At 43.1% G+C, this 13,413-nt stretch overlaps 3 protein-coding genes across 7 annotated transcripts; 1 reads left to right on the forward strand and 2 right to left on the reverse strand.

The window, feature by feature from the left end:
• The first annotated feature begins 51 nt into the window (after positions 1-51).
• On the forward strand, positions 52-1,469 carry LOC124336638 (androgen-induced gene 1 protein-like). The gene is made up of 6 exons (XM_046790430.1): positions 52-414; positions 490-627; positions 696-777; positions 838-973; positions 1,041-1,192; positions 1,257-1,469. Exons 1-6 carry the CDS (start codon positions 256-258, stop codon positions 1,358-1,360), a joined length of 771 nt encoding a protein of 256 aa, XP_046646386.1. The 5' UTR covers positions 52-255; the 3' UTR covers positions 1,361-1,469.
• A 56-nt stretch (positions 1,470-1,525) lies between these two features.
• LOC124331283 (histone acetyltransferase KAT6B-like) lies at positions 1,526-9,686 on the reverse strand. Of its 5 annotated transcripts, none has more exons than XM_046788793.1 (11): positions 9,448-9,686; positions 8,496-8,813; positions 8,186-8,335; positions 7,900-8,103; positions 7,316-7,525; positions 7,059-7,254; positions 6,875-6,981; positions 6,661-6,794; positions 6,200-6,597; positions 5,890-6,127; positions 1,526-5,816 (listed from the first exon to the last, which is right to left on the reverse strand). In XM_046788793.1, exons 2-11 carry the CDS (start codon positions 8,808-8,810, stop codon positions 2,042-2,044), a joined length of 5,727 nt encoding a protein of 1,908 aa, XP_046644749.1. In that variant the 5' UTR covers positions 8,811-8,813; positions 9,448-9,686; the 3' UTR covers positions 1,526-2,041. The 5 variants fall into 5 exon arrangements, with proteins under 5 accessions (XP_046644749.1, XP_046644745.1, XP_046644747.1 ...); XM_046788789.1 differs by having other exon boundaries at positions 7,316-7,531; XM_046788791.1 differs by lacking the exon at positions 9,448-9,686 and adding an exon at positions 9,169-9,439 and having other exon boundaries at positions 7,316-7,531.
• A 300-nt stretch (positions 9,687-9,986) lies between these two features.
• On the reverse strand, positions 9,987-13,293 carry LOC124334038 (sterol O-acyltransferase 1-like). The gene is made up of 11 exons (XM_046789016.1): positions 12,606-13,293; positions 12,127-12,510; positions 11,906-12,044; positions 11,521-11,800; positions 11,352-11,451; positions 11,107-11,280; positions 11,012-11,046; positions 10,746-10,945; positions 10,576-10,675; positions 10,472-10,511; positions 9,987-10,404 (listed from the first exon to the last, which is right to left on the reverse strand). The coding sequence occupies exons 1-11, from the start codon at positions 12,834-12,836 to the stop codon at positions 10,351-10,353; spliced, it is 1,737 nt and encodes a 578-aa protein (XP_046644972.1). The 5' UTR covers positions 12,837-13,293; the 3' UTR covers positions 9,987-10,350.
• Between the last annotated feature and the right edge of the window lie 120 nt (positions 13,294-13,413).

Consider the following 13,413-nt stretch of genomic DNA (forward strand, 5'->3'; position numbering starts at 1 on the left):
GCCATCTTTTATCAAAATTGTGCAATAATCAAGCTTTTGATATTTGACAGAATCAACAGCGATCGATTAAATGTTTTTCTGTGGGCTGTCATGGCTGTGTAGAACTGTAGGCTATCTTATGAAAATGGATAGATAAGGGTTGAGAGAGACGTACTATTTTCCAGCCATTCCTGAATCTCTTCATCAATAAAATTTCACTTGCTCTGACAGTCTAAAAATCAAAGACTTCACCAAACAGTGCACATTTTTATCACAATGCAAAACTCAGTTATATTCCTCTTTCACTTGGCTGCTGCCATAAATTTTGCTTATGGTATTTACTATGACCTTGTGGAATTAAAGTTGCCTGAAGACTATTCAAAAATTTCAATTGACTTTGCTGGAAGATGGAAGTATTTAACTTTTTGGAACATGGTAACTTTTGTTTACACTCTTATTTTTTCTTTTGTAGTTGGATTGTAATGTAACCAGTACTTATTCTTATTTTAGGTACTTCAATTAGTCTACTTTTTATTTTCTCTCCTAAATGATCTGTTTGGCAGCAACTTTGTCAACAAGAAAGATCGAACTGTTATTCAAAAACTAAGGGATTATGTTTTTGGATCACTTGTCTTCCCCTTAGGAATGGTAGAAATCTTATGTACAAATTATATAAAGGGCAAAACCTTAATTTACCTCTTCTTCTTCTTAAACAGTTTGTTGCAAGCACTTTCTGGGCTTTGTGGGCCATTAACCGTGAATTGGTTTTTCCAGTTGCTCTTGATGCATTCTTTCCAGGTACTAATTTATAAGTTGTGAATGTGGATTTGGTGTGCTGATTGTGGGGAATAAATTCAGGTTGGTTGAACCACATCATGCACACTTCAATTGTTCCTCTGGATTTTATTGAACTGCTATTCATTCCAAAAACATTTCCAAAGAGATCTCATGCAATGTCAGGACTCTCAGTACTCATGCTTGGATATCTTGCTTGGTAATGGATAGAACTTAACTCAATTTGATACAGAAATGTGTTTTAATTAACTCATATTCTATTATAGGGTATTTGTCATCGCTTTCAAAACCGATTTCTGGGTTTATCCCGTTTTAGCGGTCCTGCACTGGGGTTATCGTCTGTTGTTCATAGTCGGTCTCATGGTTTTAGCGGCGTTTATGTATTTTTCTGGAGAAAAACTCCATTATGCTGTCTGGGGTAAGATCTGCTAATAATTCACAATTTTTAATGATATTAACCTGAATTGAACGATTTATGACAGGTGAACCAACTTCTAAGACAGTTAAGATTTCTCAAAAAATCGTTAAAGAGAACAAACTACCAAAAGCCACAAAAGAAGGCAAAAATAAACGCAAACAAAATTAATGCATAATATATTCCGTGAGCTCCAATGACCACGAATAGACTCGCGGGTCCCGTAGACATAAATGGAAATTAACTCAGACATTTGAAAATAAATTGTTTTTAGGCTCAATGATTATCTCTTCTTTCGTCTCTCAAAACGCTTACAATAAAGACAACGAAGTTCTATAAATTTACAAATTGTATTTATATACAATCCAAGTGCTACAGCACACTCACTATTGATGAAAGGGTTTCGGTAAGAAAGAGCTAGAGAGAAAGTGTCTTTTGAAGAAAGTTAAGGCAGTCGGAGCGTACACGACCAGATTTCTTGAATGAGAACAAGATACAGCAGCCAATTTTTGTAATCGGGGTTTTTAAAATGAAACAAGCAACGGGGGGCCAACAATATTGTTATTTTTTCTCGATTTGTAAAAGAAAAAAATACATCATACATGACAATAATGTAATTTTCGGAGCACTGAATCAAACGCATGATCTTTCTTTTTTCTTATACAATTAATGAACGGGGAGTTTAATGTGTGTTAAGCAATGGGGACGGACGCAATCACTTATCAAAACAAGTCCTTTTTTAAAACTATAAATTAGATGGTGGGAACCAATGATTTTTTTTTTAACGTCAATGAAAGATGAAGCGCCCTGGGATTCAAACATCAGAGGGAATGACGGGGTTGACCGTACAGTTTACCTTCTCATGGTGCCGTTGAGTTGAGGGAGTTGAGGGATTCCGTAAGCGTATGGTGTCGAATATGTCATGCCGGCCGGAGTGCCAGTACGCTGATCAACCTGTTGGTACTGAGCAGCTTGGGCGGCCGCAGAGTGACCATGCGGCGAAGCGTGAGGATGCTGAGCAGCATGAGCAGCGGCCGCGTGAGCATGCATGTTCATTACACCCAACTGACTTTGGTTCATGAATCCCGGATTAGCTGTAATGTACGAAGCCGAGTTGAGCGCCTGATGTTGGGCGGCCATCATGCTGCTCATGCTAGGCATACCCATACCAGGCATTCCAGGCATGCCCGGCATACCAGCCATACCGGCCATACTCATTCGGTATCCGTTGAGGTTCATGGCGGAATACGTTTGTTGCATAATCTGAGCTTGGCGTTGCTGCGTCGCTGCATCCGGGGCCTGCCGCTGCTGCAAATTAGTGTTGTTACTATTCCGGCCGGTTGTAGAAGACGGTGAAGAAGCTGCAGCTGTCGAAGAAGACGAAGAAGAACGTCCTGGATGGCCAGAAACGTTTAGATTGTGTCCGCCGCTACTATGAGTGGACGCCAGTTCGTTGTTACTGGAATGGATGACACCAGATGGCGTGTTGAGTCCAGCTACCGGACTTGAGCTGACCGGAATAGGCGATGGTACAGAACCTTGATAATATTTAGCATAACTCTGCTGCGAAGATATGGCCGATGGTGGCGGAGTCGGCACTACCCCATAGCTGTAAGGGTCTCGGCCATGTCCCAATCCGTGGAGATGCGACGGTGGTGGTGGTGGAGGAGGAGTTTGATTGGGTGGAGGTGTCATGGTATGATGAGGAGAGGCCGAATCAGCCAAACCGTTGGTCAACTGCTGAAGTTTGGCCAGACTGCAAGAGGGCGCAGTCGCTGTGGTGGAGGATGTCGCAGTTGATGGTACCGGATGACTGGGAGATTGCGCAGGAGGTAAGTACTGTGAAGCTGGCCGAGCAATGGGAACCTGAGGCTGAGTCGGCGCCGAATGTTGGTTGTAATATCCGGTGGATGGCGTGGTAACCGAAGGAGAAGGAGCAACAGCGCTGTTGCTTGTATGAGAAGGTGGCGCAGGAGCGATCGGCGTGTACCGATGTGTTGAGCTGGATCGACGCTGTTTTCCCGACTGCTGGATAACGGTTGGCATTGTTGGAACCGGTGGCACCGGCATGAAAGAACTTGCAGCTGGAGATGGGGCTGGAGAAGGAGCAGCCGTTGGTGGCACAACTCCAGGATTGGTGCCGTATCCCATAGACATGGAGGCATGAGGAGAATGCATGGCGGAAATGGAATTGATGTATCCGGCCGACGGATGCAGATGGCTCGGAAATCCGTAACCGCCACCCATGGCAGAGAATCCAGACTGAAACATTGTATGTTGTTGTTGTTGCTGCTGCTGTTGTTGTTGTTGTTGCTGCTGCTGCTGTTGGTGTTGATGCTGCTGTTGTTGCTGCTGCTGTTGATGGATTAAATGTTGTTGTTGTTGCTGCTGATGTTGTTGGTGATGGTGTTGGGGCTGTGGCGACGGTGCATGATGCATAGCCATATGCTGTTGCTGTTTGGGTTGCTGTGGTTGAAGTTGTTGTGGGGAGGACATGTGCTGATGAGGATGTGAGCGACTTCGGTGATGAGTTCTCTGCTGTTGTTGCTGCTGCTGATGCTGTTGATGTTGCTGCTGCTGCTGCTGTTGTTGTTGCTGTTGTTGCTGCTGCTGTTGTTGTTGTTGCTGCTGCTGCTGATGTTGCTGTTGTTGGTGCTGTTGTAACTGTTGGTGCTGCTGTTGGAGAAGTTGACCATGCAAATGTTGATGGGATTGATGGAACTGCTGCTGCATGGTTTGCTGCTGATGAAGTAATTGGGGGGAAACCATTGGCTGCTGAAGGTGCTGCTGCTGTGGTTGTTGGTGATGCGACTGTTGTTGACTGCAATCACTGCTGTACTGAGTCACGTGTGGGGTCGGAGTGGGTGGAGGTTCGTGGCTTGGCAAAGAACGTGGCGACTCGACACAACCGGCCGAAACTCCTTCTTCGTTTCCCGTCATACCGTGAATCGATTGAACAGATCCGGTACTTGACTCAGGTGTGTAGACGCCAAGACTTGGCGAATTAATCAGAGCGCACGACGAGCCATTACGTCCGCTCATCATTGGGACAGACACAGTAACAGGAGGTACTTGTTGGCAGGAGCTCGGCGTAGTCGGAGCGTTGACTGGTCCAGCAGCGGGGTAGTTTGGTGGTGAACGTTGTTCGGCCACTTCCTCTCTTTTCTCCAACGGCTGAGGTACGACAGATGGATTCAACGCTGGAGCTTTCACTTCTTCAGCCTCTGCCCTTTCCGGTTCCCTGACGGATTCCTTTTCCGGTTCCTCTTCCGGCTGTTTCTCAGGCTCACGTTCCTGTTCTACTTCAGATTTCTTTTCTTCAGCATCTTTTTCAAACTGGATTTCAGGTTCTTTTATGGGTTCCCTTTCACTGTCGTGTCGCTCCTCTTCAGCTTCTTGAGGTGACTCTGTCCTTGTTGTCGGTGGTTGAGCCACTGGTGACTGCTCCGACGAACACGTTTCCTTTTTCTTTCGTTCGACAAACTCTTCCTGGGAAGGAGAGTTCGAGTTGGACGCTTGATCTAATTCCACATTTTCCACTCGTTGGTCAACTTCTTGCTCGTCATTGGCCCGTTGGTTGTTGTCGACGAACGATGCCGACGGAGATGGAGACGACGCGTGTTCAGAATCTTTTTCTTTTTCAGACACTGGCGTGACACGAGAATCTTCAACTTCGACGGGCGCAGGAGATGGAGAGCAACTGGACGCATCCGGCATCTCTTCGTCGGCCGCCAATGGAGCGGGAGATTCAACAGATTTTTGGCTTTCTTCCGGTTCACTCAACTGACTTGTTGGTCGAGACACAACACTCTCTTTTTCCTCTTCTTCTTCTACCGATTTTGGCTCAGGACTAGGCACAGGATCCCGTGCCTCCTGACATGGAATTTTAGATGCAGGAGGTGCTGATTCTTCTTCGAATGTCTCCTCCACATTTGCATTAGTTTCATCGACAACTTTTCCGAAAGACCGGACACGCTTTCTTGGCCTTCCACGAGGTTTGCCCTTGATGGGTGGCGGCACTAGAGGAGAAGCAACTAATGCCGGTGATGGTACAGACGCTATTCCCTTGACCGCTTCTGGACGATGCTCTTCAGCTTTCGACGCACTGACCTTACTGTTTTTAGAAGCCGGTTCCACCTTGATTGCAACGGGTTCGGCAGCTTCAACATTACGGCGCTTCCTCGGTCGAAGCCAATCGTTGCTGCTGATCTCATCTTCTTCAATGACGAGAACTTTGCGACGGTTGCTGACGGGTTCATTTTTCTTCTCTATTTCGACCGGAGTGGTGGGTTCAACGTGCTGTGGTCGAGCCCTTAGTCGAGGTTCAACTTTAGGAGTTTTTCTTTCAACTACCTTCTTCTTGACCGGTTTGCGGCCTGGTTTGCGACCGCGCTTCTTGACAGCTGAGGTCGAATCGATTTTGACTTCGGCAATGTTTTCCGATTCTTGTGGCGTCTCGGCAGCAGTGTCGGACATCATGCTGTGGTCTTCATCACTCCCGACAACAGAATTACCAACTAGAGGTGACCATCGCAACGCTTCTGGATCCAATTCCAGCCGCGATTTCATAGAAGCAATTCGGTCCGCGTGTGATTTTACCATTGCCCAGTCAATACACAGAACGACCCTAAGAATGATTGAAATCGTGTTATAATCTTGTTATATATTAAAACGTTATCGCTTTTTCCCTGAGTACGTACTTTCCGTCTGGCTTTTTCCGGAGCATTTCCATCCGCTGCAGAGTTTCAGCTATGTCTAGCGGAGTCAATCCAGTATCCTGGCTCATCTTTTGTAGACACATTGATCCGTCCGATCGTCTAGCGTGGAGATAATCCAGACAAATTGATTTCCAGTAGGCGTGATAACTAACTTTGCCCAAATCAGACAAAGGTTTTTCCGGTGTGCCCGGTTGCCCTTCTTGTTTCGACAGCAAATAACCTGATTCAAGTTGAGAAAATAAATTGAAATTAGAAGAATTTCTTAGCGCTGGAAAGCAGAAGAAAAACTGACTGAAATGGATGAGGAAACGGCCGTATCCCTGTCGCTGGTATTGCGGCATTGTCATAATGCACGAAACGTTATACTTTTGTTGACAGAGCTTCTCCTTTGAAAAGTATCCAATGAGATGACATCCTTTGCGGTCGTTAACGGTCAAAACATAGAAGAGGAAAGGCTCCACGTCGTAGTACAGCGTCTTGTGATCGAGAAAGAGCTTGGCCAACAAGCAGAGGTTCTGACAATAGATCTTATTGACGTTGCCATCCACTTCAAAGACAGACAGGTTGTCTTTGCGGTAAATTTCAGTGGCCGGTGGGTGACGCCAAAAGCACTTGGTCATGTGCCGATCCAGGATGGAGCGACTCTTCATGTATTTGAGGCAAAACTCGCACAGGAACAATTTCGATAACCTAAGACCGGAGAATGTCTTAAAATCGTGTCGATTGATAATCTAAAAGCAGTATGAAATGTACCTGGCATATTCCTGAGGGTAAGGCGACGAGTACCATGTCTGTATGTCGTATTTCCCAAATTGAATAGAAGCTGGACATCGAGCTGCTGCACCCAGACTAGAATCATTAGTTCCAACGCTGCTGATTTTGAGAGCCTTTAATAAATTTAAACATTCAGGATTATAACATCGGATGGCTTTGACACTAGAAATCGATAAGGCAAGATATGTTTTACCTCTGAAGTTGTCTGCTGAACCTTTTTAAACAATTCAACATCTCGAACCGTGACACCAGGCGGTGGAGCAATCTTCTCCACTTCCTCAGTTTCTTCATCGTCAGCAGCTGCAGGAACAACAGAAGTTTTTTAAGCTTATTAAAAAAGAATCTCTAGACAGAAATAGAAAGACAAATTTATGTACCTTCTTCGGAAGAACTGCTGTCAACCCGTTTTCGACCCTTCTTCAAAGAAACATCACTGGATTTGGTTCCTTGTTTGCTCTTTCTTCGAGCGGCACAATTGGAACACGACCAAGTCTTGGGTCGCTTTTCCACAGGCGGGTCAACACAATGAGCGTGGAATCCTTGCTCGCAGACATTGCAGATGAGAAGAGGATCCTACAAGAAATTTAATTTAAACGACTCATTCATATTTGTGGAAGAAACTGATTAAACTCACAATTTCGGCCCGTTCTCCACAAATGTTGCAGCTCTTGCATTCCGAACAGAGCCAGTCATCGTCTTCTTTCAGTGTTGACGTACCGGCTCGTTTCAAGCAGGATGGATGAACCGATGATCCGCACTCGGAGCACGAAATGAGTGCTTCATGCTCACCCTGGCTGTTCTTCTCGCTGGTACCAAGACATTCCGAACAGAATAGCGTCGTCGACTGCATCTTTGTAATAACAACAGATCGATAAAATATATTTAAGAAAGAAAAATAAATATATCCATTGCATCATGGCGGGAAAATTTAAAAAAAAAACAAAAGAAAACTGGATTTGCTGCCGGTTTGAATGAATGTAAAATGTGGGGGATTTTCCCACACCAACGCATTCATTTCCAAGTCAGCGAGGGGGCGGAGTAGAACGAGAGTGTTAAACAAGTCATAAATCAACTACTGGCCATTGAATAGCCACTTTCGGCAACCCTACAACTTGCCCCCCCCCCCCCCCAGCGGGTGGTGATGGTCTTCACCAGGTACAGACAAGTTTTTAAAGAAGAAGAAGAAGGGAAATGGAATAAGAAAGTCTGATGACTTACAGAACTGTGTGTACGATTGTGCAAGTCGTCGGGTTCTTCATCGTCATCGAGTGGGTGGCCAGAATCACCATCTGAGAAATCTGAGTCACCACCGGGAGGGACTGGTGTCGACGAAGCAAAAGAAGACCGGCGCTTCTTACGTGGAGTCTCTGCGTCTTTGCGTACTGCGACCGTGTAATAGTGGCCATCTTGAGCTAACATACCCTGGAAATAGAAAAAGACACCGAGATGTTTACGTTTCTAGGAAATGAAAACTTATTTGTTATTTCTTTAAATGAATACGTACTTTAGCGACGGCTTTATGAGCGGCCAGACGCAGCAATTTCGACAAATTGACATCAGTCGCTCCGGCAAACGATTGGCGAACATATTTTTCAATGGTGGGCAAAGTAGATCCACCAGATTCGGCCAGCTCACGAAGACTCTTAATCAACACCTGGTCAGAGAAGAAAAATATGAATACAACATGACAAACAAATACCATCTGCTTGTCCGTCGGCAAATATTCCGGCCGGATATTTAGGAGTAACTACCCCAATATTAACGAAAATAACGGGATAATATCTCGATCACGTCAACAACGAGGACGGCCTTACCTTGGTTAAATCGGTGTTCTTATTAAGTGCCAATTGTCTTGTGTGATGGCCTGGCTCCTTGTATGAGGTCTGTCCTTTGTTACAGACTTTGAGGATTTTGGCATCTGCAACTGCCTGATTAAGCCGAGCAACAATCACTTCGTCACGTAGAATGGGTCCCGTGCTTTTGGTGTGCGTTTGACGGACAGCATGGCAAATTCTTTCGGTAGAAGGTCTTTGTTTTTGGCCTTTGATTTTGCCAATGGCTTCAATCAGCCATTCCTGCCAGACGGCCTGACTGGTTGGCCAAGGGTCCGGCTCGCCTCGCTCCCTCATGGCCTGAAAAATAACATTCAACAATTCAGGTAATTTATTTTGTCCACTGAATGACACACATCAATCATGAAAACCGGAAAACTATATTTGTAGAGGGAAGAGACTAACGACTTATTTTCAAACAACTGAATTCCTGGAGCTAGACAACAACGAGAACAAACCGGTTCAATTCCCTTGTTCCCACCCAAATACTGGTGATGTCACCAAAGGGCTTATTATTTTACTCTCCCTCTTTTCAATTCCACTTTTTTTGCGACACACACACACAGACCAATACTAGAGTGACCTTGGCACGGGACGAGAATTTACTGCAAGAAGTCCTGGCGCACAAAATTTCCCACAGCACATATATACACACCGAGACGAGACGAGACACACACACACACACACACACACGTCGATGGTCCCTTTCGTTTTAACAGAACCCGACGGGCGCCATTTTCAGCCCACCCGACACAAAAAATTGCATTTTTCAAGAACTGATGTTCGATCGAGCCACGTCAAATGGATACGAAATCACTCGGCTGGAAACGTTGGACATACTGGTACCAAATTTAAGGGAGATAAACTGTCGGGAAACCCCTTAATCGGATGAAAAAGTTGGCCATCTTTTCATGAGCCCAACCACAAGACTTACACAGAAACTAGACGAAGAAAACTCGAAACAAATAATTTCTCCAGCGTAGCAAGCCCTGTTTGTTTATCCACTGGCCAGATAACACTGATCAATTCGAGAAATGTTTTCTACGAGAAGCTTTTATTCTTACAAAAATCGTTACATTCGTCTGTGTGATGGGCCTCGTCACTTTGGGCTAGGCACCTTTTAGAAGCCACACACACGCACACGTCTGTACTGTAGTCAGTCGCACTGTATCTATCTGCTGCCAGTAAAAAATAACAAAGGCAAAGACAAAATGGAGGCGCGACGGCTAGTGGCGCTGGAATTCTTGCAGCGGCAATGTGGGCAAACTAATGGTGGGGAGCCGTTAAGCTCCTCCCACCATGTTCCCTTCCTATTATCTCGATACGTTTTTTCCCGCACTTTCTACGACAACCATCTGTTTCCGGGTGTTTTTTTTTTCCCTAACTAACCTGACGGCATAGTTGTATCTTCCGTAGCAATTACACATAAAAATAAACTTATTTCCAGTTAACCATTTATTTAAGTTGAAAATGTTTTGTAGAAACCAATGTGTAATAAACTGAGCGCCAACAATTGCATTTCATAATATAAGCCGCACTAGGCAAAACCATAAGTTTAGGACACGGCCACAGAACAAGAAAGAAGAAAGCTTATTTTGTTGAGTTGTTGTAAACGCCGACAACAAGACAGGAACTTCATTACCGTTAAAATCTTATTTCTCTTGATCGGGGTGCATGTAAGCTGAGAAAGAATTCTCAGCCATCTATAGCCGATAATAGTATGATTCGGAAACAGAACTTTGACAAAATAAAATATTTCCTGAAACAATGAATGAAAATCTAATCATAAAAAATCAAAATCAAAATTGCTAAAGATCACAATTCTCCCTGTTGATCATCATGACATCAGACAAGTCCACGATCGAGGAATGAGAATTTCCAAGAATCCATCCTACAAAGAAGAGAAAAATGAGTCAACATCAGCGCAGTTCTCAGTTCTTGTGAGAGGGATAACTTACAAAGGAGGGCTGACAGTTGATTCTCGCATACCACTCCATACTGCAAAAGACACGTGAGGTGATTCACCAACAGGAATACGAGAAGTTAAAACTGTATCTGTTACCTGTAAAGTGACATACAAAGGCCGGTTCCAATGAAGAGCGTGAGCCACATGAATATATTACCAAGGCGTGGATCAACGTTCGTAACGAAAGAAAAAAGCACTAAAATGTTTGAGCAAACGAAATAAAATTGTAAATTGAATCATTTTTAAATGCCGCAACTAAAACTTACCTCCAAAACCACCAAACATTAGTAACAAAACTGGGTAAAAACAATGGAAAGTAAAGGAGATGATGTACTCGTGAACGATGGACGAAATAAGAAATACGACCAACGTGGGAATAAGTCTATTACGACGACCAAACAGTTCGTAAACGTCCTTATAGACGTAGGTATAAAGCCAGTCATGAACAACGACGTTCCACGTGCGGCTAAAAATATAATAATAATACTAGTAAATATAAATAACTATAATACTATAATATAACTATAAATACTAGTATGTCGCGTAAGATGAAGAATTCCACCAATCCTATAAGGCAAACATTGAGAGGTTAAGAATATATTACGGGGCAATGTGAACCTAACTTACCTGATAAAACATTCGATCGCCGAAACGAAGCATTTCGGCGAAGGCGTTGAGCCAAGAATGAAGAAGACAGAAAAATCCACAGAGCAAAACTAGCGTTCCAGGCAGCATACAACCAAACACAGCCAAAACTAGCGCTTTGCTTGTCATTGGTTCATGCCCTATCTGTCGAAAAACCTAAAATTGTTTGATTGACAATTGAAAAATAAAATCAAAATCAAGGCGGGAATTTCAAATTGAAATAATACCGGAACGCAGAAGCGGACAAAGATGAAATAGAGGTAGAATAAAACACCGACGACTTGCAGAAAATTAAAGCAGACCCATTTCCAACGAATTGAACGCGTCCTGTGCAAAGACAATATCATTCGTTAGATTTGTCATCGAATTAAAGTTAGGAAGAAGAATGAAAAATACCTTGGATAACGGTCTCGGTAAACCAGTGTTGGAGCGAACATAAAGTATAGATATTTAGAAAAATCTGGGCAAGGAGCCTGATTGGCATCATCTTCGACACTTGTTCGTTCATCTCTGCTTTGCCGTTGATTAAAATAGAAAAGGGCTACCGGAATGTTGGAACGAACAAATGCATGGGTCTTCATCACCAAGCGAACCTGCTCCATCAAGAGTGTAACAGCTGAAGCGGGCGGCAAGTTGTGAACAAGCGATTCTTTGAGCGGAATCCAGATGGCGGCACCTAGGAAAACCGCGCGGCAAATATTTAAAACCGTTAAACCACTTCCCAATCAGCAAAATATTTCAAACAATGTTGAAATCAGTCAGTCATGATAACAAAACTTACCAATGTAGAAAATGTAGCAGGCTAACCAAAAATAATCCCAGACCAATCGTTTAGAATCGTCGACGATTGTCAAACGTTTATGAGACCAATAGTGGAACGCAGGGTAGACAACTACTAAAGCAAAAAACATCATACCAACCTGAAAAGGAATGCAAATTAATATTCAGTAGATAACTCCAATGTTTTAAAGATGGCTAAATATACAATAAATTTCAACTTACCCATGTAACAAGAACAGTTTGTAAGTTTCCAAAGGCCCATAAAATGAGGGTGAATTCTAAATCAATACGGCCTTTGTCAACAATATCTTCCACCATGGTGTTCATGAAAAGGAGAATCAGGATTGCTATGAAGATGTGGTAGATTGTTTGTATGTGATTGATCTCAAACAGATCAGTCAACAATGAATTTCTGACAACAAATTCTTTTTCAGGGAGGGAACCACAGGGTAATTTTTTCCGCTTCTTTTCTTCTCCTGTTTGAGTATCACCTAAGAAAGAACGATACTTCTGTGGTACCCTAACACCTTCAATCCCAACAATGTATTCTTCCATCATAGATGACAGCTGAACATCCATCTGATCTATCAGTTGCTTTTTAAGTTCCTGTTGAAATAAAAATACCAAATACACATTTTACACCAATTTGAGAATGAACAACATCAATTTGTACGAGAAGCTGCAATTGAAATAAATCTTACCTTAGCGTGGTTTTTCACTCTGGTTAAAGCAATTTGTTGAAAAACAGCTGCATTTTTAACAATCTCATCATCCTCCTCCTCTGGTGTACTTATTTCTGGTGAATCCATTCCATTTCTTGTTTCAATGTTTTCCATGTGGTTCATGCTGTTATTTTTTGTAGGTTTTCTCATTCTCATTTGTTGAGAATCAACAGTGCCATTGGAATTTTCATCGGCTGCAACGTCGTCCATCGTGCGTAAGGTTATTGTGAAGCCTTATTTACAAAGTAGAAATTCCCCCATACCAGCATCACAGGCTAACAGACAGTGAAGAACTAAATTTTGGAAAGAAGACAAGACTGTTTTCAAGGATAAAAAATACTGAACTGTAATGACCTTCAGTATCGCTTTGGTATACACAACAAACCACTGAAATCAGCAGAAACCGCGAGGCCGCAAGATTCCAAAACAAGATTCAAGCAGACTGCTTTGCTGTGTCACTCTACAGTGACAGATTTGTGCAGTTGTTCTAGCACTGCATCATTCTTTTTTCTTTTCTTTTTATCGGGACATACATGGAAAAATACTGATCGGAAGTGACAAGAAACAGATAACAATGGGAAAATTTGTGAATGCGATTTTTCCTAAAAAGGAATTCCGCTTTTCAAAGAAGTATTCTTCCAGAAGATTTCGTAATAGTAAAAATAAAACTTACCCGTAATTCAGTTATTTATTATGGTTTTTAAATATTCATTATACAACTGATTTTATTGTTCGTCGCATTTTTTTTTCTTATGTTTACATTTATCGATAACAACTGCTGCGTATT

Source organism: Daphnia pulicaria, chromosome 1 (genome assembly GCF_021234035.1).
Source record: "Daphnia pulicaria isolate SC F1-1A chromosome 1, SC_F0-13Bv2, whole genome shotgun sequence".
Lineage (NCBI taxonomy): Eukaryota > Metazoa > Arthropoda > Branchiopoda > Diplostraca > Daphniidae > Daphnia > Daphnia pulicaria.

Excerpts from the sequence above, each read along its gene's own strand:
- LOC124334038 (XM_046789016.1), bottom strand. The coding sequence starts at position 12,836 with ATGGACGACGTTGCAGCCGATGAAAATTCCAATGGCACTGTTGATTCT. Across the intron at positions 10,512-10,575 it reads CTTTGTATGTCACTTTACAG|TATGGAGTGGTATGCGAGAA; the intron begins GTAACAGATACA and ends TGTCTTTTGCAG. Across the intron at positions 10,405-10,471 it reads TCAACTGTCAGCCCTCCTTT|GATGGATTCTTGGAAATTCT; the intron begins GTAAGTTATCCC and ends TCTTCTTTGTAG.
- LOC124336638 (XM_046790430.1), top strand. The coding sequence starts at position 256 with ATGCAAAACTCAGTTATATTCCTCTTTCACTTGGCTGCTGCCATAAAT. Across the intron at positions 415-489 it reads ATTTAACTTTTTGGAACATG|GTACTTCAATTAGTCTACTT; the intron begins GTAACTTTTGTT and ends TTCTTATTTTAG. Across the intron at positions 1,193-1,256 it reads ACTCCATTATGCTGTCTGGG|GTGAACCAACTTCTAAGACA; the intron begins GTAAGATCTGCT and ends GATTTATGACAG.
- LOC124331283 (XM_046788789.1), bottom strand. The coding sequence starts at position 8,810 with ATGAGGGAGCGAGGCGAGCCGGACCCTTGGCCAACCAGTCAGGCCGTC. Across the intron at positions 8,104-8,185 it reads CTCATAAAGCCGTCGCTAAA|GGTATGTTAGCTCAAGATGG; the intron begins GTACGTATTCAT and ends TTCTATTTCCAG. Across the intron at positions 5,817-5,889 it reads CGGAAAAAGCCAGACGGAAA|GGTCGTTCTGTGTATTGACT; the intron begins GTACGTACTCAG and ends AATCATTCTTAG.